The sequence below is a fragment of the Astatotilapia calliptera genome, chromosome 5 (genome assembly GCF_964374335.1).
Source record: "Astatotilapia calliptera chromosome 5, fAstCal68.1, whole genome shotgun sequence".
NCBI lineage: Eukaryota > Metazoa > Chordata > Actinopteri > Cichliformes > Cichlidae > Astatotilapia > Astatotilapia calliptera.
The window spans coordinates 12,017,953-12,043,843 of NC_137426.1; the positions used below are offsets into that span (position 1 = coordinate 12,017,953).

Below are 25,891 nucleotides of genomic sequence, written 5' to 3' on the forward strand. Positions count from 1 at the left end.
ACACCCGTTTGCACTTTTAAGCAAAAATGGCTATCAGTTGACCTTAGCCGAGGGTTACTTCATATTTTTCACTCCAGGGTATCTCACCCCGGGACTTAGATATATTACTTTGCCACTCATGTCATGTAGGGACTCTGTAGAAGCCTACTCTTGTTTCTTTGCCTCTTGACCTTTGCTGATCACACCTACAGTTTTCTTCTCTCTGCAGCGGTGGAAAAGTTGACTTTACTGTGTGGTTTTTTGTTAGGCGTGGTCTGTCCTTTAAGACGAGAACCACAGCCTGTAGGCAAAACTCTCACAAACGGATGGTGTAATGCACCAGAGTTTGGCATTTTACCTTTGTGTTGACAGTTGAACACAAACTGAAATTTAATTTCATCTTACCCAGTTTGTCTTTGCTGTTTCTTCTCTGGTGGGCTTACCTGTCAGAGCTGCAGAAAACTTTAACCAGCTGATGTCTTCCATTCATCACTAGAGACTAAATAAGGAACTGATTAGCCAACCTAGCCGGTAATTTTTAATAAAAAATAGGTAATAAAAAGAAGTGTTTACCTACTGATGCATAAAATTTTTCCTGACAACATGAAAGGATTTGAAAATAAAACATTTCATATCAACGAAATAGTTATTTAAACAGTTGCTTTGCTGAATCACCAATTGAATTAACTTAATTTCCAGCTAACAACAATTTGCTTTACAGCTTTATTAGTTCTACTTTTAATTAACTACTTTTTGCAGTGCTAGTGAGACATGCACACATGACAAATACTTTTTCTTAAAACATGAACAATTGATGAATCAAGAAAACTATAAAATAAATAATTGTTACTTTCAGCTTTGCTACCTAAACTATTGCCTCACTTTATATAAACGACTCAAGACTTGCTCTGATTTCTGTGAAATATTGAGTAGAAACTCAGCTCAGCATATAAAATTGTGCAACCTTGATAATAAAAATAAAAAATATGTGACACAAATCTATCCTATTAAATCTTCGAAAAACAATAGCTTTCTTGGAATTCCCTGCTCTCTAAGCAGTTACACATGCAGATATACCGGCTGACAAAGTAAGAATGAAATGAAAATGGCTAAAGACTGAATGACCAAAAGAAAGAGAAAAAGCTTCTGATGTATGAGCTGATGTCAGAATCAGAGAGGCTGTCGGTCTGTACAGACATACAGACAGCAACGAAAGAGTTACCATGGTGACCACGTGTTTACGTTCACCTCCCCTCTCCCAGCAGCTTTGGCAAAGAGAGCCAGTTTCCATGGCAACGGCCCTGATACCCCCTCCTCAAACCCACTGGCGACTAGGCCGCTCAGCGCGCGCGCGTGTGTGTGTGTGTGTGTGTGTGTGTGTGTGTGTGTGTGTGTGTGTGTGTGTGTGTGTGTGTGTGTGTGTGTGTGTGTGTGTGTGTGTGTGTGTGTGTGTGTGTGTGTGTGTGAGATTCATTGGGATGATTCCTCATACCTGTGTGAGAAGCAGTAAGCACATCTGCATTGACATCACGAAACAAGGCTAGTCAAACTCAATTCTCACCGCATAAAAACTGCAGTTATGAAAACAAACGCACCTGCTCTATGTATTGCAAACACTGGCTAAACGCACGTCTGAGTGCCATGCATTTTTTTTTTCAGGCAGAAATGTCCGTTCAACGAGGATTTGGATGCAGACGCAAACATATGCGAATGTCACTCGGTCATTCCACATTCACATGACCGGGCGAGGTTATTTCTCTGCAGACCATGTGCCCATTTTCTCCACTTTCTAAATACAGTCAAGAGCGTCAGAAAGGGCTACAGCCAGTTTTAAACCCTTTACCACTCCCTCTGCTTTGCTGTCATAGGAACCACACCATCTTTCCTCTGACAAGCCTCCATCAAATGTGTACGTAGGTGTGTTGGGGGAATCAATGCTTTGAAAAGTCTGTCTTGTTGCTATTAGCCCCCTGAAGTATGTCAGGCTACATTTTCATCAGCTGCATTCAGAACGGCACCTTTCTGATTCAAAATTTAACATAATCACAATAATGAGTCTGCGCTGGCTCATTTTCAGAACACAATTGCTTCCTTTGCCAAGTGCAAAAATGTGGTACAGCTTGTGTTAGTGACATTGGTGCAGAAACATATGGGCAATGTACAGTCTTTCCAATTACTTACATATGGACAGAGCACACAAACAGCAGTGCCACATATGGCAGGGCCTGCTGTCCATAGGACTTTATGTGTAGTGAACACTTGAACACAGCTGGTGGATATAGCACACAAGCAAGGTGAGATTGAAGTTTGGCTTTTATTATATGGGAAGTTTATATTCAAGTCACAACACATGAATAATTATTGATTTTAATTGCACTAAATAATTAATACAGAACATGTTGTTCTGTAGTGGATGAAAAGCTTGTAGCAAACATTTGATTTGTTATCACCACACCAAAGATTTCCTCTTAAGCTGCTTCTTTTTCAGAGATAGTGAGGACTTTTTTGTCTTACTTTTTGTGTTTGGATTTTAAACTAGTGCTTTGATGATTGTTCAGCATCATCATTTAGTCAGTACTATTCTCATTGGCTTGTTTGTACTGATCTCCTTCTGTAGGTAAGTTATAGTTCTTCTGATAGCTGGTCTTTACTTTTCCCTAACACTGAGAAATAGCCTCTATGTACACATACTTAAAAGGTTATCTTAGCTGCAGAGCCTGGTGTAATCCTTAATAGCGGGTAGCAGTTGCTGTCAGACCTAAAGTGTAACACTTGGGTAAGTAATATAGAGCACTTGTGTTCAACATTATATCTGTTTAATTATTGAAATGTGGATAGAAACAAAAACACTGTGGCTGGCAGGGCATCAAAAAACCAAGAGAAGAGAAAATGACGCTGTCAAGTGTGCCAATAAATTTAAAGTAACAATATTTTTGTTGACCCTGGTGTTTCAATGCTAGAGTGCCACTGCAGGTTTACCATTGCCAGGGGTTAACTCAACAGATTATACCCACTGTAGTTAAATATTTATAGTGACTAAAAACATTGTCTGTAACTCTGATTGTAAATGTGTAGTATTACTGATCATTTTCTGTAATTAATTTTATACTCATTACTTAGAAAAGTCCAGGACTGCATTCTCTATTCACTTCACCCCTGCTGAGTGGAATTGATGTCATTTGATTTCTCCAATCTTTCTATGGTTCGGTGTTTAAAATAATTGTTTTGTTTTTTCTTACTTTTACCTTTTGAATCTTAATACAATCTTTATGTTTAATATTTATGGCAAAAATATTTATTATACATTTACGCAACTTAGAAACAACTTTTGAATTATTGCTAGTTTAAGTATAACCTTGTTTATTTTGTGTTTTTTCAAGTAGATGATGTTCTTCCATGCTTGAATAATAATGTCTTCATTTATTTGGACCAAAAAAAACCACTAGTCTGTTACCAGTATACATGCCAGTGTAACAAATGTGATGTTGTTATTCATTAGAAAAATGTGTTTTTTGTTATTTTGCTCCCTTGAATGGTTTGCTTTCTGTCACAGCACACTTTGTTTACAGAATAGATTAGGCTGTATTGTCCTATCCAGCAAGCGTAATGGGACTGTTTCATCTTCAGCCATATGTAAATCCTGACTACAAATGCTTTGGGTGCATTTTCAGGTCTAATCCTCTTATGAATCAAATTTTGAACTTCTAAATCAAAGGCTCTGACTTGTTAAATTTAGTTGTTCCTCCCCAGGGAGTCCCGGTTAATTGATTAAAACTAGCACTTATGAAAAGCAGTGAAGACGCAGCAGGGCATCTGTCTTGGGGATTATGTTTCTGTAATAAAAACTGTTTGATATCTAAAGTGAATAGGGGCGTAATGGTGCACTAAATAGTTTGCTATGCACACTAGTAATAGAGTCATACTTTGATATCATTTTCTGTACCGCAGAAAAAGCAAAGGAAATGTCTAAATTGGCATTTGGTGTTATGTTTTAAAAAAGGGGAACATTTAAAAAGCGTCTATCTTGTCATGATTATCTCTATAACGTTTGAGGTGCTTAAATGCTTTTAGTAAGCAAGACTGACATCTAAGTCAAGTGCAGTATATTCAGTATATTGCTGTATATGTGCTTCTTTCTGTGAAGAACGAGGACACGCATGTTATCTAAAGGAACTTCTTGGTATTGTTAGTGAACAAACTAACCAAATGCCTTGTGTTTACATGCATTGTTAACTCACTGAACATGGAGTCATGGTGATTAATCTGTAAAATGTGATTAATTAGATCTTGTAATGTGAGCTAACATATTGTATGCGTTTCGTGAATAACTCACACTGCAGAAAGCTAATAGACAACAGCTACTGCTCTATGAAAATGTAACTTCTGGGAGTGCAGGTACAGACATAAATAGACTTGTGACAATAGCTGTTTGTATCAGCTGGAACCAAACATCCTTGCATCATAAACCTAAGTGTTAGCAGTCTTTTTCAGCAATTTATAAATAAGTACACCTTCCACTCATTATGATGATGTGGATGCAAAATTGTTACATTAACGTGCAAAAAATAATGTTCAGTTTTTATGGTGTAGATTAATAAACAATTCAGTGAAATAAATAAGTAAATAAATACATTTAGTTTTTCCATGCTTTTCTTCTTAATGTTTCAGTGTAACTCACTGCAACGACTCTACTATGAGTACATTTCAGCTAAAGTTGCAGATGATCTCAGCTATTGCTTCTGCCCTTGCTTATTCACGTTCCTCTTCTTTTGCGTTTTATTCATTCTCATTGGCTACAACTATCTCTTCTTTGTCGTCTCCGGTTGTTTAGCTGTGACTACAGCAATGCTGGAAGTCTACAAATTAATTGCACAGATGATGACAATGGTGGAGCGTTTCCCTGTGTGTTTTTGGAAGTTTAATTTGCTACTACCTGTCCAGATTTTAATCCCTAACCCAGCTTTTGCCTCCTCCTGAACAAAAATACTGACCAGCTATTTTTCAATATTCTTCTGGATTAAAGGAGTGCACATGAAGTGTCACATTTAAAGAATTTACATCATTATTTACACAACCTCAGCTATGCAGAGCCGCTGTGTCTACCCACATGTATTTTGTTATACATGTACAATGATTATAAAGGGCTTTTCTATTCTATTGTTCCATCTTAGCCATCTACCCAATCATTGCCTCTGATACTGGCAGCATTTCTTTGTAGTTAAAAAAAAGTCCTTATAAGGCAGTGAGTGGTGTTATTTTAATAGCACTGATGTTTGGTGAACAGCTCCCTGGTTGCCAAATATACTCTATAATATACCTGGATAGCTTGGCAGGTAAAGTTTGTGCATGATATGTTAGCAATCCCTTCAGGGTTTTTCTTTAATTAAGCACAAACCTGCATTTGGACTCAGAGATAATTGGTGAGTAAAGGGCACCATAGCTTCACAAAACACATAGTTTGTGCTGGTGTATAAAGTATGGCAACAATTTTTTGTATAAATGTCCCAAAGTAGGAATTGATGCTACGATGGAACGTTATATCACGTTGGTCAGATGTTCTGATTTTCTGTGCCATGTTAATGTTCTGCAAAGTATATTTTTCTACTCAGTATTCAGCATCATGCCGGAGCAGAAGGTAGGAACTATAACATAAAATTAATTATTGAAATTATTTTAGTACTTGCCAAAACACAGTGGTGCCATAAACCTTACATTGGTGGATGGTGTAATAAATTATTTTTTCTTATTTTAAAGTACAAAAATGTCCTACGTTTATCCTGTTTGTTATCTCAATTACAAATCTCTAATATCTAGCATCTTTCTTTTTTATATGACTGCTTTAAGTTATGAAGTTCTCATTTGTTTCTTAGCTGAATACCATCTTGAATATCTAATAGTTCACAGCAACTGTTAGGTTTAGTTATGACGCTGCAGAGTCACAGAGTGGGCAACATCTTGTTAAAGCTCTTGAACTGGCTGTGATAATACAATGGAGAAATTGGATTTGTGCTAAATATGAGCAATATGCCATCATATTCCTGTAGACTGAAGTTCATCATTGGATGCAACACCTTAGAAATGCCTCAATCAAGCACTGCAGACTTTAGTACAAGCTGTGTTTAACCCCATGAAATTGCAATCTCTTTGTATTTGATATAAAGTAACCAACGGATTTTGGAACATCTTATCTGCATTTTTGATTTTAGCAGATAGGTACAATTTGCCCACATGTTATGCTGACCTTGAGGTCCACCTACTAGTCATGAATATTTATGGTTGCCAATATTTATGCAGTCACAAGAGACTTATTAGCATACTTGAGCTTCGCTTCCTACCTAATTTCAATGAGATGACAACCTGATGTCATAATCAGAGGTGGACAATGAAGCTAACTTCATCTATTCTCCATTAATGTTAGAGATATAGCCGTGATGGAAATGACCCTTTTGACATTTACAGCACTGCTTAAAGATGATGCAATAATTCACGTTTGGATCTGTTAGGTTAGAGTGGAAGAGTGCTGTGCTGATTGAGCAGTTGGGAGCAGTGTTGTTGAATGGACTTTGCATTTTTGACTGTTTCAGAATGAGGATTTAGGAATATGTGGTGTCACAAGGTCCTCGCAACATCGCATGGTTTGATCTATTCCGAAATTAGGGATATTTCTGAATGTATCGCTATCCACTACTTACAACTTTACTCATTTTCCGATTTAACATACAAAAAAAATAAAATAAAAACATGTTTAAAAGTAGCCACTTTTTTTTGTGTGTGTGTGTGTGTGTGTGTGTGTGTGTGTGTGTGTGTGTGTGTGTGTGTGTGTGTGTGTGTGTGTGTGTGTGTGTGTGTGTGTGTGTGTGTGTGTGTGTGTGTGTGTGTGTGTGTGGCCTTTTTCAGCTTTATTTGATAGATACAGTAAAGAGAGGACAGGAAAGTAGGGGATTGTCTGTCCATTTTAACTAAAAACAAATAAACAATTAATAAGATGTTAAGTTTAGTTTTAGTTTTCTGTGACACACCTGGTAGTGAATCAAAGCCAAAGGTCAGATGTTGCACAGTAATAACTAATTTAAGAGTCAATAAATGACCTGAATGTTAAAGTCCAAGAGTGTTTTGACTAGAACATCAGTGTGGTAGTTGGTCCTGGGTAGGAGGAAGAGAGGGCCGTGAAGTCGACCAGAGTTTGATAGGTGGAAGGCATCATATATGAAGGTTGGCTTCCTCAGGTTTCCTGTCAACGTAGACACCTGCTGAAGGGCCTTCACTAGACGATTGTGTGTGAGACATTGGGCGTGCAAAATTCAGTGGGCCTTCTGAAATGTATGCTGATCGTGCAGAGAGGCCATGATTTTGAAGCAAGTACTCTGTGTTCCGGAGGCATTTTGGATCGAGAGAGAATTAAACCAGGAACTGAATGAGAATTTTCTTATTAGGGTTGTTGCAAACGGCAGATTTTTCTTCGATATTAATCAACTACCATTATTGGAAGCTTTGTCTAATTTTCTCCACAGTTCATCTCCACCGACTCTGAAGAATATTTCCCATACTATTTGGCTTCAGTATGTTTATTTGAATAGAGAAAATAAACAGCAGTGTTTTATTTTTATTTCGTTTATTTATTTATTTATTTATTTTTGCTATGTGTTGAAAGTGAACCAAAAGAGTTGAGCTGTATGCTGTTAAGAGCAAAACAGCGAACTGAAAAATGCAAAGTTTCACAGGGCTGAAGGGAACTGGCGAGTTGGGTGTTAGTTCTCTGCACGTCTGATGCTACAGACATTCTTTTTAATGTCACATGTCTTCATGAGGTTGATAATTATTTTTACATACTCAACACTCTGCTGTTTTGGAGGACTTTTGCTTTGAAACGTCTGCTCAGGAGGTATTCATGAGAAGAATTTAAACCAAGCAGTAAAGTAGAGATGAGTAGAATTTATTAGTTAATAAGGAACAGTATAATGATCAACTGTATTTCTGACACACTCTTCTTTTTCAGATGTTCACTGGCCTCTTGAAGCACACACCACCTCAGGCCTCCGCTGCAGCAGCCTCTTCCTCGGACCAAAACAGCAACGCACAAACTACAGCTCCCACAATCCCACGGGGACACCTGGTTGTGGGCACCAAGGACCAGCTCCGCCTCCTCACCCCTGTGGGCAGCACGGTGACATCCAATCACTGCACCACATCCGGGGTCCACGCTGCTAAGCACTCCGGAGGAGCGCCACGGCCTCCCTCCTCTATGAGCGAGGAGGATGATGGAGGTGGCGGAGGCAGGGTGAAGAAGAAACGAAAGAAAAAGGACAAGAGGGAATGGGAGAAAGCAGGAGTGGAGTGTGAGGAAAAGGAGAGCAGCAAACCAAAGAAACGAAGGGAGGAGAGGGAGCCAATAGTGGTCTCCCTGAGAAAGAGCAAGGAACCCAAGGAGGGAAAGGAGAGAAAGGAGCGTAAGGAGCGCAGGACCAAGGGAAAGGAGGGCAGGACAGAGAGTGAGACGGTGCTGAAAAATGTGTCGGGAGTTAAAACGTCAGGTGCCGCCGTTTCCCCGGGATCGGCTCAGATGCCTGTCAAGGTTCCTGGCAAAAGAGGAAGAAAACCTAAGGTCAAAGTCCTACCTCCTGTACCCTCGAATCAAGGTTTGAAGAGTGTCAAGTGTTTTTGTTTGTGTGGTAGTGACAGCAAGAAGTTTTGGATTGTGTTTTTAATAGTGTAGTTTGCTTTACCTACAGTAGGGATGTGCATGATTAGTTTACTAGGCAATTAAATATTACTGCCCTTGTTAATTGGTACCAGAAATACTTTTAGGTTAAGCTACCTCTTCATAGCTTAATAATTTATCCCATCTGCAAAAAGTGTTTATTCTGATGTGCCACATGCCGTTTTTCAAGGCTGTGTCCGCTGACAGCTTCTTAATGTCTAATGATGGTACCAGTAGTAACTTTAATTAAAAAAAAATACACCCAGGCTGCTTTACTTATGTGATGGTGGCAGTGTTTGCTGTCTGCTAACCTCTGCTGCTTTGAAGTCTGTGTGAATGAGTGTCTCGTTCTGTGTTTTGTCAACAACCAAAGAACAAAACCTTAAAAATGTGATGACAACAGGCGTTTGAGCTCGAACAGTTCAGGACTAATTGGCAGGCGAGGATGATGCCTGTCCTGTTTGTAAATGTCCTTAAATCATGATCAGACATGTCAGCATAAATATAGGTTATTATAATGCGATTGTTGGATTTAATTAAGACCGAGTACGCATGGTTATGTGTTTGCACGTGTGTGGGTGGGTGTATTAGCATTCTTTCAATAGCTGAAGAACAGAAAAAGATTTTCTGCAAGAATTATATCAGTGCATGTTTGATGATGCCAAACCCAGCAATAGACTTAGATGACACTGAAAGTAGGATAATAGAATTTATATGTATTATTGAAACAACTACAAGCTGCATTTTGGATTCTTTGTCAGTGCTGCTGACAGTCCACTGTTGGCTTGGGGACAGTGTATACTCTCAATGCTGTTTTTGCGACCAAACGACAACAAAACAAACAACACAAGAAAAAACCTCACATGTTCCCCCGTGGGTGAATATTCACGGTGATGTTGACATTCTTGGTTAATAAGAACATTGTGCCTACGTCAAGATTATTTTCATCAGCGTGCAGACTCTTCCTTTTGGATCATGTTTGTGGGGTTTGGTGTTAAGTCCTGAAAATTATTGAGTTTGTATAAAATTTAGCCAAGTTATTAATATTTTCATGCTCTGCCTATGATGAATTAAAAGAACGTACTGACCCCTTAATCGCTTAGCTGGACCATCAGGTCAAAATGTCAATATTTCTGGTACCGTATTTCCCGGACTACAAAGCGCACCTGAATATTAGCCGCACAAGCTAAAATCAGGGGAAAATCCTGTTTTGTACATACATTAGCCGCACCTGACTAAAAGCCGCAGGTGTTTCAATGTTGACTTATCATATGTAAGAGAATATGCACAAAGGGAATTGTCAGGAAAGAGATGGCTGTTTGGAGACATCACTTTTATTAATATTTTGAAAAACAAGTTATGGGTACATATTTGCACATGTAGTACATAACAGTAGCCTACAGCACACCAGAAAAATAGATTCGGACTACCTTTTAGGCTGAGGTGCAGTGACACAGCTTTAACAAGAAGAAAAGTCAGTCATTCACCACCATCTTTCTCTTCTTCCTGCGCACTAAAACCACCAAAGTCCTCTCCTCCAGTGTCGGATACAAACAGGCTCAGGATGGCTTCGTCATCCACTCTCCGCTTCTCTCCTTCGTTGTCACTTTCAAAACCAAAGAAATCCTCATTGTCAGTGTCAGAGTCGAACACCCTCTGAAGGGCCGTGGCGGTGTCCTCCTCTCCATCATGCAGCAGTCCAGCCCTTCAAAATCCGTTGGTGATCGTGGATGTTTTCGCACTTTTCCACGCTGTCAGAATCCACCGGTGGAGTTGGGCATAACTTGCTTTTCGCAAGTTTATCGCCGCTCATCATCCACGCCTCCCGCTGAACGCGTACCGCTACTTTGAAGTTTGTTTTTCGCGCTACTTCGTACGGCACTACGTTGCCTGGCGGACGGACATGTGACCAACATACCACTCTTGAACCCCGATCCTTCCGCCAGGCAACGTAGTGCCGTACAACAGCGGAACACACAAAACAAATCGTCTTACGATATGACAAAAATCATGGACAATCCATAGAAAAGCCGCACCTGACTAAAAGCCGCAGGGTTCAAAGCTTGTGCAAAAAGTAGCGGCTTATAGCCCGACAATTACGGTACTTTTGTTTAGTGGTATTTAGTAAATGTAAGCCTGCTTGCCAGCCAAGTACAGTGTTCAAGAATGCAGGGCGTTGCCATACAACGGCCCTAGCAAACTAATATTAATACATGTGCATCAAAAGAGCTGTGGGGAAAAAAGAAAAAGAAAAATCAGCTTCAGTTTAAGAATGACTAAAGTTATCATGGAAGTGTGACCACCGCCGCTTGTCCTGTACAAGAGCTTGCATTAACTCACAAATTTCCAAATCCTCTTCAGCTCGTCCTACCCAAGGAGTCCACACAAAAGTCCCAGGGGGGGCACACGGCACCCAGGCCGCCCACAGCCATGGTAAGAACCACGGTCAGGCGAACAGCAAGACGCCAGTCCCGTCAGCGCCAAAACAGAGGGGTCGAAAACCCAGGTAAGACTTTCGGACGGGCTAACAATTCATGGGTGGAGAGAAGAATTTACAAGGAGAATATTGCTATAGGGAAAAAAGGTAGAGAAAAGAGGCCGCACTAGAAAACCCCTTGAAGTGCACAATAATGGGGTAAAGCGAGGAAGTCGGCAGTAAACCTGTCGTGTGCAACAAATAATGCAGTTCCTTGGTTACAAATATTTCACTTTGAAGCTACATTAAGGAGAAATACTAAAGAGAGACCCAGGACATCATGAATGCATAGTAAGGTTTTGACCTTTGCAAAATAAACCACTAAAGTCAAGCTGGTGATTTCTGGAATTTGTGAATTTTTGAAAGCTAATTAACTTTGGAAATGTGTTTGAATCTTAATTTTAATGTGAAGATAAACAAACACGTCCATGCAAGCTGATAAAATGTTTCTCTTTATCAGCCACGCCATCACTTCAGAGATGCTATTCACGTCTTATCTCACAAACCTCTTATAAGCACATGAGGATGTATAAATATGATACAGATGCATATACCTTAATAACAGACTGTTTAATTGCAGTTGACAAACTTAGCTGTTCTTCCTTTACTGTCATTGCTATTCCCCCTTCTATTAATCAGCTCACTTTTTAAAAGCTGAGCAATTGGAGGGTAGATGGAGGGAGCACTGACACATCTGCCACAAATGCTGCTACTGTCATATTTTATATCCTCAAATAGTAATCAGGCTTTTTTTTTTTATTTAGCTCACCTGCAGAACACACCTGTATTAAAGTTTGATCAGCTTAATTTCTCATGTCTTAATACAGAAACTCATTTTGATGAGTAACTGAAATGTGATCACAAGATGCACGCGTACATTTTAAATAACATTAATAACTGCACTCTGAACTTAACCAGACCTTCCTGTAACCCTTTCGTATATTAACAGCCTTACTGTTTAAGTGGATGGAACCATTTAATCTCTTAGTGGAACTTTTATTGTAAAGCATTAGCATGCGTATGATACCCAACAGCAGCTGTACCAGATTGTATTTCCTCAGCTTGTGTCTGCGGCCAGGCTTTTATTTGTTCTTGTCATCTATGCACTTTGCCATTTTCAGACCTAGCTTTCAGGTGGCTACTGTTGGTTATTTTAAGAAAGAATGGCAGACTTTAGACAGGATTTCTTTGTGAATTACATTTGTGCTAGGATGATCTTAGATGTGTCACAGCAGCATGCAGTAACTATTGGGTTGTGGATAAAGAGAAAGATTGGAGCTCAAGAGATTGGTGTAGACTGGAATGCATATTTGTGACAAGTTGAGTTAAGGTTATGATGCTGTAATGTGAATGAGAGAAAGGAGATGGTGTCAGAGAAAGAGCAGGTTTCTCAGACAAAAGCAGTACATGTGCAAGCAGAAATTTATGATGAAAATAGTTTGGAAGAAATGGATTGTGAATGAATGAGGGAGGACAGAAATGGCAACAGATGTGAAGTTAAGAAAGGAAGCAGCCGAGTTATGAAAGACAAAGAAGGGAAAAAAACACCAGTGAGTGTGAGAAGAGAAGAAGCTGCCAATGAAAGTTATGAAGAGAATGTAGGAAAGAGATGATGATCAGTGCCATGAAAGGGGCGGGGGTGGGGGAGTGGGGTAGTAAGGATGAGAAGCTACAGGGATAATGATGTAAAGGAAGAGTGGAGATAAGAGAGGAGAAAACTAGATAAAATGTTAGAGAGAGAGAGAGAGAAGATCCACTGTAGTAATGAAAAGAAGACCTTGTGAACTCTTCTGGCTTGGGGTCATTTCCAGGTTATGCTCTGGTATCCGTCATGTGTTGTTCGAATAAAACCATCCACAGGAAGATTAGAAAAGCCTCATGTGGTGCAGCTTCCATCTTAATCTGCTGCTTTTGTCTTTTCTTATTGCTCACTTTGCCACAGTTTTTGTGCAAAAGAGAGAAAATGTCTTTAACCGGTGCAGGAGATGAATCTGTTTTGCGCCTTGGACTCTGCCTGCCAGTATTATCCTAAATCATTAGTCACCATAAGCAGTTCATGTGTCAGCTGCATTTTTGACTTAATAGCATTTAATTGTTATACTGTAAAGTCAGCGGCAGAAGAAAGTGTGGAATATTGAGTAATTTTTTCCAAAAGGTGACTTATACTGCATGTCAACATTTTGTTTAAAGTTTTATTTTGTATTTTTTTTTTATTTGTGTCAACGATGCTTGATTGCTCATTCGACAGGCAATAAATATCTGCTCGAGAATGTCAAAATTTTTATGTTGCTTCCCTTCTTAGTTTAAAATGAATAGCTTTATGGCAGTATTCTATACATTAATAAAAGGAGTCAGAAAAAAATCAGGGTTCCCCAAAGGGAAATTGTTTTATTGCAGTTGTTGTGAAAAAATGTTGAGAAATCTACAGAAGTAGAAATGAGACAAAATGACATTTCTGATGGATAACATTTTTTAAAAAGGGGAACAACGGATTTTCATCATACCACAATTTGATTTGACAAAGTGAAAACAAAAAGAAATGATTTGTTCGTTGTAGTTTTAGTAAGTGCTTAAAGCTGGGGACCTATCATTTCAAGTAATTGAACATTACACTTTGCTCTTTTGCGTTAACTCCTTTATTAAAATGTTGCAAACAATGCATTTACTGTCATTTCTCAGGCTCTGATTTTGCTGTCAGGTAGCAGTTGGGCAGTCTCGTTGTAATCTGTGATCAATCAGTGGTTGTCTTTTGTGATTAGGAAATGACAGTACTTCTGCATATTAGCATAAAGAGTAAGAGCTTAAAGAACTTCCTCAACCAGTCTGCCACAAATCCTCAGGGAGCAGCAGAGTTTCCAGCCGCTGAGTGAGAAAATGCTGCTGCAGGCTACTAGAGTGGCGAATTACTCATCAGAATTCCTGCCCTCACAGAGATCCTGGCGCAGCGCCGGTGGAGAAGAAGAAGAAGGGGAAGAGGAGAAACCAGGAGCTGGCTGTCCAGGAGGGGGTGGAGAGTGATGACACTACCTCAATGTCAGCCATTAACATGGGTGGAGAGGACAGCCAAGACCCCCTGGATAATGCAGTGAGTGCACAGCAAAACTGGATAGAGGCTGAACACAAAAGGCTGTCATCACAGTATTTACAAAGAAAAACCTACACAAAGGATAAAGGGTCAATTTGATGATATTCTGAACATCAGTAGCATTCTTAATGGCAGGAATCTTAGCAGTTTTTTTCGTCTTTAGTTATATACCACTTTTAAAACAACCAGAGCTGAACAGAGTGCACATTAAAAAAACAGGGAATGTCAAAAATAGGTGCACAGACCACCAAAATGGAAAACAGGATTAAATGTCTAAGGCCATTAAATAAACAAGAGCCACCACAAGTTGAAAGAATGTGTTGAGATTTGCGTCATTAAGGTAGGAACATTTGACTGTGCGATGCAGTCCGCAATTAGAAGCAGTTCTTCTAGGATCTACAAGGCTTAGAGGTAGGGTGGAGGCAGATGAGCGCTTAAGTCAATTCAGTATTTGACAGGCATACAGAATATCAATGCTAGTGCTGCTGTAATGCTTCTCTATTTTGCTGGTGCTAATTTGGAGTCTTCCAGCAGCACTCTGTAGCAGCTGGAGAGAGTCTGAGCTAGCCAATACACCAGTGTGTTTCAAATATCCAGGAGAGCAATGTGTTGATAAAAGTCGTCGTGTCACTGAGAAATCGGATGGGCTTCAGGAGGCAGGTGGAGTTTTACAGATTGCTTCTCTTTTTGACTGGAAAGACATTTTTGAAGGCACAAAATAAAATGGACAAGATTTCCACATCGGAGTGTCAACCTGACTTAATTAGCTTAGCATTCTTTCTTACATTCACTGCAGTATCTGCATTGTGTAAGAGTAACACTGATACACAGTTGCTGAGCATAAACATTTAATCATTTCTCTTTTCTTTAGTTTACATGTAGATATACTTCCTCATGCCTTCTTTTTAATTCTTCTGTCCTTTTTTCTCCTCGTATTCTCTCTCTTTTTTTTTTTTTTTGCCCCTCCTTCTGCAGAAGCGACGTTCGGGACGACAAGTCAAAAGGAGGAAGTACAACGAAGATTTGGACTTTAAGGTGGTAGATGATGACGGAGAGACCATTGCAGTTCTTGGAGCCGGTCGCATCGCGGCGCTCAATGCCACTGCTCTGGCATGGCAGGCTGAGGTAAGCACATAGATGGTCATCTGGTTCTTTCTTACTTTTTCCTCTCAGTTTTGTTATATCTATGTTATCATTAAGGTTTTATAATATTTAATATCTTAATAATTATAGCTTTTAAATACATTTTTGGTGTTTATCTGATTGCAAAGGTTTGTTGCTTTGGAGTCTTAGTGTTAGGCCTGTTTGAATAAAACCTTTGCATTGCATTGCAGCCTTAAGCTTCAGTAGTTAATCTTCTGATTCTGTCTCTCAGGAACCACCTGAGGATGAGGCCAACATCATTGAGAAAATTCTGGCTGTAAGAACAGTGAAGAAAGAGGTGAAGGACAGAGAATGAACACACACACTCGGCTTATATAGTTTTGTTTTTTTTTCTTTATCGCTGGTCGCTTATTTCTCGTTTATTAGTTTTGTCTCTTTCTGTATCTCCATAGACGTCATCATCAGAGGACCAAACGGAGGAGATTGAGGAATTTTATGTCAAATATAGAAATTTGTGAGTACCTCTTTGACATTGGTTATTCATGCAGTTACATATACTGGAAATTGATATTTTTAGCAGTCACGGATGAGGCCACTTTCACTGTTGTATGTTTTCCTGCACAACAGTGAAAACATTCCTTTGCCTCTTGTGTGATCATTGTTGGAGGAGGCACAGGTTAGAGATGTTGTGCTGCATTGCAGGTTTGATGTCAGGTTAGATCAACTGTTGGCAAAATCGTGTGTTATAGACTAGATTAGAGTAGCCCTTTATTGTACATGTACAACAAAATTGTGGCTGCTCTGCAACGACTGTGCGGATTTAAATAATAAACAGACAGGAATAAATAGCAAACAGGAGAAATATATACAATCAAGCGGGCTGTATACAAAAATAACAGAAAGACACACATTAGAGAACAAATAGTGGTATTCACAGTTAGAACCGCCACTCTGTCTAATACAGTCTAAAACTGCACTTCCAGTAGCACTCGCACCTGTGAGCCAGCCGGCAGATTATAATTGCTTATGTGGTCAAACATTCTTAGATCTGCACTGCTTTCATAATAAACCATCACTTAATTTTCTTCCATACTTCAGAGCATGAAAGTGTGTACATGACTGTGTAAACTGGGCATGGCTCTTGTACATTTAGGCAGTCGTCACCATCGTTGATAAAATGATAACTTTGACTGCACGACAGCTGCTAGCATTGACAAAAAGGTCAGCAATGCCAATAATTAGGTCTTTTGACAAGTTAATTACTGGTTGGAGGGATGTCAGTTACTCGTCATCTTTCGTCTTACAACCTCGCATTCATTACATGAAAGGAATGTCGTGCCTTTGTTGAAGTTGTTAATAGTTTTTATGACATTTATTTGAAGTAATTCGAAGTTTATACACATGTGGTTCTCTAACAGTTGCTTGTAGCTTTGCATCCGTAGTCTCACAAGCACTCAGTTAATTTTATCCCTGAGGCTCAGGTTCTCCAGCCAGTCTAGGGATCTCTTGAGACTTTTTTCTCTCTCTGGGACCTTTTATTATAAAGAAAAGACCTAGAGAAATATACATTAGTAATTAAGATTGTAATTTACTCTCTGAGGTGATGAATAAAACATGATCAGATCGCTTGAGCAGTAAAACTGAGTCAGTATGAATGTTACTCAGTAGAATAATGTATTCAGAAATTAGAAATATGTAGTAATAGTGTAATATTTGTAGTATTAAAAAAAATCACCATTATGCATAATGCAATTGCAAATATATAAGCATTTGCATAGTAACTACATGGTATCCCTTAAACACGTCAGATACATTTCTAGTATTTGTCCATTTATGGGTTGAGGTTTATAGATTAAATCACGTATGTTAAACTGCAGCCACAGGAGCAGTAGTAGAATTTGTTTTGCCGTCTTTCCTTTCCCTTTAATTAGGGAACACTTTCTCAGTATTGCTGATTAATTCCAATTAAGGTAACTACTTCTAGCTGAAAATGCATATTTTAATCACTTGCAGTGCAGCAAACACTGGTTATGTTGAGTGAGGTGAAGGCTGTTCTCTTTATGGATTGATTTTCAACTGTTCACACAGTTCAAACAGGCAAACGCCCGATTGTTTTGGGAATCCACCCATAAAAATAGAAAACTGTACGAGTATTTAAATCATCTTCTCATGTGCCTCTGAACCACTTTCAGTGTTCAGGTTTTAGATCATCCTTTTGACATCCTGTTCTGAGCTGTTCTCACACGAGCTGAAAGGCTAAGTAGCTGGCTATGTTTTTTGTCATGTCATTTCAGTTCCTACCTACACTGCAAATGGGCCACTCTGGAAGAACTAGAGAAAGATCCCAGAATCCACCAGAAAATCAAGCGCTTCAGGACCAAACAAGCCCAGATGAAACACCTGTTTGCCGAGGTAAGGTTAACCATCATACCCTCATATGCTGTTCAGGACTGGATAAAGGGTTAATATTCTCCTTTTAAATGACAAGACAAGTTCATGTGCTATTATCCAGCTAACCATTTCCAAAGCTGTGTTGCCCATAACAAAATAATTATGAACATATAAATATGATTAGTTTGTGTATGTAATGAATGGGCCACGCTGCCTGATAGTTCACAGCACATCCATCCTGTGTTACTGCAAAGTGTTCAGGGTGCTTCAGAGGTTAACAGGCTAACTCCATCAGGATGTGATGGGGTAACACCCTGACACAGAAGCATCATTTGTTCTTAAGTGCACAATTTCATCTTCATGGGAGTCGACCTTGTCACACTTCATGGGAGAGAAATCGTTGTTGTTGCAAAACTGTTAGTAGACTTGTTTGACAAATGGGTTCAAATACAGGGAGTGCAGAATTATTAGGCAAGTTGTATTTTTGAGGAATAATGTTATTATTGAACAACAACCATGTTCTCAATGAACCCAAAAAACTCATTAATATCAAAGCTGAATGTTTTTGGAAGTAGTTTTTAGTTTGTTTTTAGTTTTAGCTATTTTAGGGGGATATCTGTGCGTGCAGGTGACTATTACTGTGCATAATTATTAGGCAACTTAACAAAAAACAAATATATACCCATTTCAATTATTTATTTTTACCAGTGAAACCAATATAACATCTCCACATTCACAAATATACATTTCTGACATTCAAAAACAAAACAAAAACAAATCAGCGACCAATATAGCCACCTTTCTTTGCAAGGACACTCAAAAACCTGCCATCCATGGATTCTGTCAGTGTTTTGATCTGTTCACCATCAACATTGCGTGCAGCAGCAACCACAGCCTCCCAGACACTGTTCAGAGAGGTGTACTGTTTTCCCTCCTTGTAAATCTCACATTTGATGATGGACCACAGGTTCTCAATGGGGTTCAGATCAGGTGAACAAGGAGGCCATGTCATTAGTTTTTCTTCTTTTATACCCTTTCTTGCCAGCCACGCTGTGGAGTACTTGGTCGCGTGTGATGGAGCATTGGCCTGCATGAAAATCATGTTTTTCTTGAAGGATGCAGACTTCTTCCTGTACCACTGCTTGAAGAAGGTGTCTTCCAGAAACTGGCAGTAGGACTGGGAGTTGAGCTTGACTCCATCCTCAACCCGAAAAGGCCCCACAAGCTCATCTTTGATGATACCAGCCCAAACCAGTACTCCACCTCCACCTTGCTGGCGTCTGAGTCGGATTGGAGCTGTCTGCCCTTTACCAATCCAGCCACGGGCCCATCCATCTGGCCCATCAAGACTCACTCTCATTTCATCAGTCCATAAAACCTTAGAAAAACCAGTCTTGAGATATTTCTTGGCCCAGTCTTGACGTTTCAGCTTGTGTGTCTTGTTCAGTGGTGGTCGTCTTTCAGCCTTTCTTACCTTGGCCATGTCTCTGAGTATTGCAAGATATCTCACTATTTTTGACTTTTCTGAGCCTGTCAAGTCCTTCTTTTGACCCATTTTGCCAAAGGAAAGAAAGTTGCCTAATAATTATGCACACCTGATATAGGGTGTTGATGTCATTAGACCACACCCCTTCTCATTACAGAGATGCACATCACCTAATATGCTTAATTGGTAGTAGGCTTTCGGGCCTATACAGCTTGGAGTAAGACAACATGCATGAAGAGGATGATGTGGACAAAATACTCATTTGCCTAATAATTCTGCACTCCCTGTATTGCAACGTGTCAAGGCAAGTCATTTTTGTGCATTTTTTTTAAGTCACTGTTGTTCCCTGGGAGCTTTTTAAGTACTGCAACAGAGGGTATCATGTTGTTATGGATGGGGAGAACTATGTATAGGCACCGTACAAGAAGAGAAGAAGAATTATCAGTGGACGAGTTACAAAAATGAGAAATGGCACTATGCACCTCTGGGTTTTTGTCATGGCCATGCGGCCCGGTTTGTGACACAATGCTAATGATTAAAGTCAAATTACATTTCAGGTGTTCTCATGTGAGACTATTTTTTAGAATCAAACTGTTTTTTTTTCTTGTTTGTTTTTTTCCCTTCATCCCTCTTTGTCTCTGTTTTTTTTTTTTTTTTTTTTTGTAGCCCGATGAGGACCTATTTAACCCAGACTATGTAGAAGTGGACAGAGTGCTGGAGGTAGCTGTTACCACAGATACAGAGACCGGAGAGGTAGGTAACACATAAACACAGACACCCTCCCACAGAGGTGTTTTTCTGGTTTGAAAGTAGCTATTACCGAAGATCCTCAGTGTGATGGTGCTCTCAGAATCCTGTGGTACAAATACAACATGTTTTTTTTTTCTTTCTTGTATGTGGTTGTAGGAGGTGACCCATTACCTCGTTAAGTGGTGCAGTCTCTCATATGAGGAGGCAACGTGGGAGCTGCAAGAGGACTTGGACCCAGAGAAGATCAAAGAGTTTGAGGAGATCCAGAAACTGCCTGCAGACCTCAGACACATTGTGAGTAGACACGTAATCGAAGATGAGTACCATAAGAAAACTTGATGCAGCGCTTTAAAATTAAGGAGAAATTTTTTCCTCATTGTAACAAACCTCAGTTCAAGAACAGACGGGCAAGGTTGAGTTCAGTTGAGGAAAAAGCGCAACACACTGTTGCACTTCAGAACTGCTGTTTTTGAAAAAATGCTATATTATACCACTATGTAGCAGATGCTGCCTGATAATGGTCATGATTTACTATGTTGTTTTATACTGTCATGTTCTGGTCACTGTTCATTGGGAAGCAGTTTAATCCTTTTAATCCCTTTGCACTAAGATGATCATTAGTTCCTTTTCAGTCGCAACATAAGCTGTGGTAGTGTGCTTGGATTAGTTCAAGTAATAATATGTAGATTAAACAAATGTGCTCCATTTAGGACTCATTTCTGTGAATAATATTGAATTTGTGTAACTGTGTATTTGCTACAGTGGTTGCCATTTTTCAGACTATTTTTCCTGCTCTGGTACAGGAAGATAATGTCCCTTTTCTCTCAGTACAGTCCACAATGCTCCGATAGGCTTATTTATTTATTTATTATTTTCACAGCTGAGACTCATTTGAATTTCTGAATAGATATGGAGATGTGGGCGGCAATTCAGACGTTTTGAGCCATCTTAGATACATAGTGAGAGAAAACATTTACATTATAAAGTTAGGCTGGTGGGAGGATAATAGAAAAAGGGAAACTGCGCTAGTGTACACCATTATGACTTTATGTTTTATCTCTAGCCATTTCTGCGGAACAGACAACCTTGTCTGCCCACATCTCTACAACCACTGATCCTCAATTTTGCCTTTTTGGTGTTGCTTCTTTTTTCCCAATGCTAACGAGTGCAAACATGATCGGCTTTGTGTGATTTTTCTTTTTTCTTTAAATTCTTTTAATCCCTCACAGTCTGATTCGCCTCAGATATGTTCTGCTCTTTAACTATAGATCTGTTCTTAGCTGTTTAGTGTTAGTATAACTGCTTTGTAAGCAGAAGCAAGAGATGGCAGCGGTGTGACATGATAGGTTGTCATTATCCCAACAGCATATTTACTTTCCAAGGTTGAATACATAATTGTTACTTCAATAGCAGCAATTTTTTTGAGGTTCTTTCAATTTTTGGACATTCGGGAGCAAAAACTGAGCAAGTTATTGTAGCTCCTTTGCTATTATTAATTTAAAATCTAGTATAATCACCTTATTTACCCATTCAACCTCTATAATAGCTTCATTTTACACTTATAAACTGGCACAACTCACTTATCTTATTTCTGACTGATGAGAGGAACCAAATAATTTCATCATCTGATTATATCCCAGTTTTCTTGGATAGAGTTTTGTAATGATTCCAATCAAAAAATACAGCACATAACATGTAATAACTGTATTTTTGTTGTTGCATTTTGTTTAGTAATTACTGAAAAGGTACTGAAAGGGCAATTTATATTTGTATGTGTGTTTGCATCAAAGGAGCGTCCTTCTCCAGAAAAGTGGCAGAAGCTGGAGCGCTCTAGAGATTACCGAAATGGAAACCAGCTCAGAGAATACCAGTTAGAGGGAATGAACTGGCTACTGTTCAACTGGTACAACAGGTGAATATACACACTGGAACCATTCTAGTCACATTCACTCACTGAGGTTCAAACAATCCAGGGTAAATTTAGGGCTAAATAAAAGAAATAAAGCAAACTCTCATGATCAGTTAGTTGATTAATTAAAATAAGTCATAAACAATGACAGTTTTACAGTCAGTTAAGCTCCAATTATGCACTGAGGACTACGACTCACCTGGATGGCTCCTATAGGTCATACATACATACATATATACACACTGGTTGTATACATTGTTACTTCTCTAGCAGGCGTGCTCTGTGTGTGGGTGTGTCCTGCCGCTCTCTCCCTGACTCAGGTGCCACCTCTTTCTCCTGTGGAGCCAGTGCGCAGCTGACTCCACTCAGCAATCAATCAACACTGCACTATAAAAGCTGCGGAGAAGCGCTGCCCAGCCTCTCAGTGGGCAAGCTCTGGCAGGGTTGGAAATGTGTCCTCGTGGTGGAGTGTGTCGCAGTGTGCCAGCTTCACTGGCATGTTGTACTTCAATTATGTGTTGAGCTACTAGTGAGTAGTTGTCACCTCCTGCTAGCAGAGAAGTGGGTTTCTTCCTTTGAATGATTCATTAATTTTTTCCCTTTATTTAAAGCAGCATTTATGGTCTGCTGATGTTTTGTTTGTTTGTTTTCTTCTTTTTCTTTGATAGACAACAAAAGAAAAACAGGCAATTTAATTATTATTTTTTTAAACCCAGTTATTTTATTATTAGTCTTAATCCCCTAGTCCTTTTTGGGGGACATTACCTGCATACATAAACTAAAACATCACGCAAACACACTAAAAATCATGGTGAGCACTTCCTGATTGCAAGAAGCAGAGGCCCAAAATAAAACATGAGTGCAACTCCTAACCTAAACGAGACAATAGATGTACTGTATCTAATCTTGTCATATTTTATGGCTTCATTCTAAATGCATTTCAAACTAAAGTCAGCCCCACTGCTGGCCTGAAACAAATTAGTTCCACGAAATGTGACCCGTGTACAAATGTGGTGCAGAAAACCAGTGAGACTTCCTTTCACTTCAAAAACACAAAAGCACTTTCACATGAGAAACAGTCTTCCAATCTGTGTACCGTAAAAGTCAAAGAAAATTCCTGCAAATGCATGTTGGGATGTAAAACAAGTCTGGCTCTACTGTCATTACAGAAGCAAAATTTAACAAACCTTGCTTTAATTTTTAAAACCTCAAACTTTTTAAATTAGTTTTTAACTTATGAGATTAGAAGTCATCATTTAGATGAGGAGCATTTGTATGTTTGACTGATTCGTGTTACGAGATGCAGAGTTCACGTTATTATCACAAATGTGTTGAGACAATTATGTTTACACAAACTGTAATCTATTACATGAAGAAGTTATTGTATAATTTGCACAAATGGATGCCTCTGGTTTTCATCCTAGAAAAAACTGTATACTAGCAGATGAGATGGGTTTGGGAAAGACAATTCAGTCCATCACCTTTCTCTACGAGATCTTCAGCATGGGGATTCGCGGGCCCTTCCTCATCATCGCACCTCTGTCCACCATCACCAACTGGGAGAGGGAGTTTCGCACATGGACGCACATGAACGTTATTGTGTACCACGGCTCGCAGATCAGCCGGCAGATGATCCTGCAGTATGAGATGTTTCACAGAGACCCACAGGTAATGTTTGACTGCAGTCATCTCCTCTCATTGATCAGCCAGGAACTGAATCAGCTGTGTTATGTTTCTCTAGTAGCTTTGAAATGTAAGGTGTGTTCAAATATTTGGTGTTTGATTCCTGTTGAAATTCCAGAGAGGTTGGGGTTTTGGGGCCTTCTACAGTGATATAAAATGTCTTTATTTGCTCTGCAATCACTAAATTAATAGGAAAAATTGAAATGCTACAGGGTCCAGCTTCTCCTTTGGGAAAAAAAATGTAATCAGTTCAACTTTGTTCTGTACTTGCGCTTGAAGCTTAGTCTGTAAGAAACCGAGATTGTGTCATTTTTCAGTATTTTATTTGACAAAACACCTAAAGGCATAAACACCTACATAATAAATAGACCAACTGAAGTAAAAATACAGATGAAGCCAATGTTAAAGTTGGGAGACGGCGCAGAGTCTTTGGATTGATGATTTTTCGTGGTCGGTCAAATGAGTTATCGCAGTTGTAGAGTAAATTTTTATTGCTCATAAATAACTGCAATGTTGTTAAACATCTACCTCAGTATTTATTTATCTGACTCTGTTAAACAGCAGATGTTTTTGTTTATGATTTTCAGCTTGTGTTTAAATCAATAAAAATTGGAAAAATTATACCATTCAGTTGCTAAACACCCGTTCGCTTTCACTCGGCTTGTACACATAACAGTGTTGCATCAGGGTTCTTATTGCTTCTTATTTATGTATAACAGAGAATTATCATTACTATAGTGTATGCGTTTATTATGCAAGCTTTAATTTTTATCTCCGCAGATATCCGAGGGGCTTGAATACTAAGTTTAGTCATGTGAGCCTAATGCAGCTGTGTAGCAGTTTCTGTTGTTTGAGGCATTCTTTATTCTATTTCTTAGTCAGCAAAAGTTCTATAATGTCCACCCCTGAAATACCAAATATGCGTTTTCCTTTTCTTTTTTTATAACAAGGGCAGAGAGACAAGTGTATCAGAGGCAGCAAAGAAAACTGGGATCAAAACTGAACCACAGATGTGATATTGACATGAACCTTTTGATTATCTTGACCCTGAAATATGAAGTTTATATTCTCACCCTTCCCTCTCTCACAGGGTAACACTATCCCAGGTGTGCTTAAGTTTCATGGGCTGATCACCACTTTCGAGATGATCATGGCTGATTGTCCAGAGCTGAGAAAGCTGCACTGGCGCTGTGTGGTGATCGATGAAGCCCACCGGCTAAAAAACAGGAACTGCAAACTGCTTGAGGGTCTCAAACTCATGAACCTGGTCAGTCTGTGTGTGCTATATAAAATAAAATAAAAAAGGCTGTTGTTTTAGTGCTGAAATGTAGTCTTATTTATCCCATTGGTTTTTTTTTTAGTTTTTTTTTTTTAGATGAACTCAGCAGATTATGTGTGTATTTTGTTGTTGTTATTTTATTTCTTCAGTATATTGTACATATTCCAACAGGAACACAAGGTCCTGCTGACAGGAACCCCTCTGCAAAACTCAGTGGAGGAGTTGTTTAGTCTGCTGAACTTCCTGGAGCCACTACAGTTCCCTTCAGAAAGCACATTTCTCGAAGAATTTGGAGACCTCAAGACTGACGAACAGGTATGCACAGTTTACAGTTTTCCTCCATTCTAGATTTTAACCAAGAAAAATGAAAATTTTGACGTCGTGTGCTAACATTGCTATTCTCTCCGGCCCATCTTGCCTTTCGCTCTGTTTATTTTTTCCTCTTACTGAGCATCGCATTCACACTTTGTCTAATTTCTCCAAAAGGTGAAGAAGCTTCAGGCCATTCTGAAACCCATGATGCTAAGAAGACTGAAAGATGACGTGGAGAAAAATCTCGCACCTAAAGAAGAGACGATTATAGAGGTACGGCTGTGTTTTCGTGTGTGCTTGATATAGAAATGTAAGATGGGAGTAATGCTCCTATTTTTACAGTTCTCTGAGCTCTTTGCTGGGAAATATTTTTATCTTGCTGCATTCTGTTATGGCTGAATGATTCATCAAACATTACTGATGAAAGCTTCATTCACTTGGCAACAATACTGAATCCAGCAATTACACTTATTTTTATCAGTATTATTAGTCTTTATTAGTCTCTTAAAACACAACTAAATAAAAATGAAATTAAAATGAAGTTGTCAGTTAATTAAAATGAGTATTCATCTGTGATGAGTGTCTGGTCTTGTTTCCTCTGGGTGCTCCAGTTTCCTTTCATATTCCAAACACATACAGATACAGCCACTTAAAATGGCCACCGCATCGCTGACAGGACCATGATGGATGTCTGTTGGAATTCTTGACCGATTGTCGACTGATAGATAACCGTAATGAT

The 25,891-nt window shown here is 39.1% G+C and overlaps 1 protein-coding gene across 3 annotated transcripts in view; it reads left to right on the forward strand.

Moving 5' to 3' along the window:
- chd6 (chromodomain helicase DNA binding protein 6) overlaps positions 1–25,891 on the forward strand; it is a 91,854-nt gene that overhangs the window by 38,176 nt on the left and 27,787 nt on the right. For all 3 annotated transcript variants that reach the window (XM_026167272.2, XM_026167271.2, XM_080301695.1), the window contains 14 exons: positions 7,976–8,615; positions 11,039–11,183; positions 14,085–14,238; positions 15,214–15,363; positions 15,614–15,679; positions 15,795–15,856; positions 17,637–17,754; positions 19,886–19,972; positions 20,126–20,263; positions 21,760–21,881; positions 23,303–23,546; positions 24,652–24,828; positions 25,012–25,155; positions 25,327–25,425. In XM_026167272.2, coding sequence (XP_026023057.2) covers positions 7,976–8,615; positions 11,039–11,183; positions 14,085–14,238; positions 15,214–15,363; positions 15,614–15,679; positions 15,795–15,856; positions 17,637–17,754; positions 19,886–19,972; positions 20,126–20,263; positions 21,760–21,881; positions 23,303–23,546; positions 24,652–24,828; positions 25,012–25,155; positions 25,327–25,425 — 2,346 coding nt within the window. The remainder of the gene's footprint in view (positions 1–7,975; positions 8,616–11,038; positions 11,184–14,084; positions 14,239–15,213; positions 15,364–15,613; positions 15,680–15,794; positions 15,857–17,636; positions 17,755–19,885; positions 19,973–20,125; positions 20,264–21,759; positions 21,882–23,302; positions 23,547–24,651; positions 24,829–25,011; positions 25,156–25,326; positions 25,426–25,891) is intronic.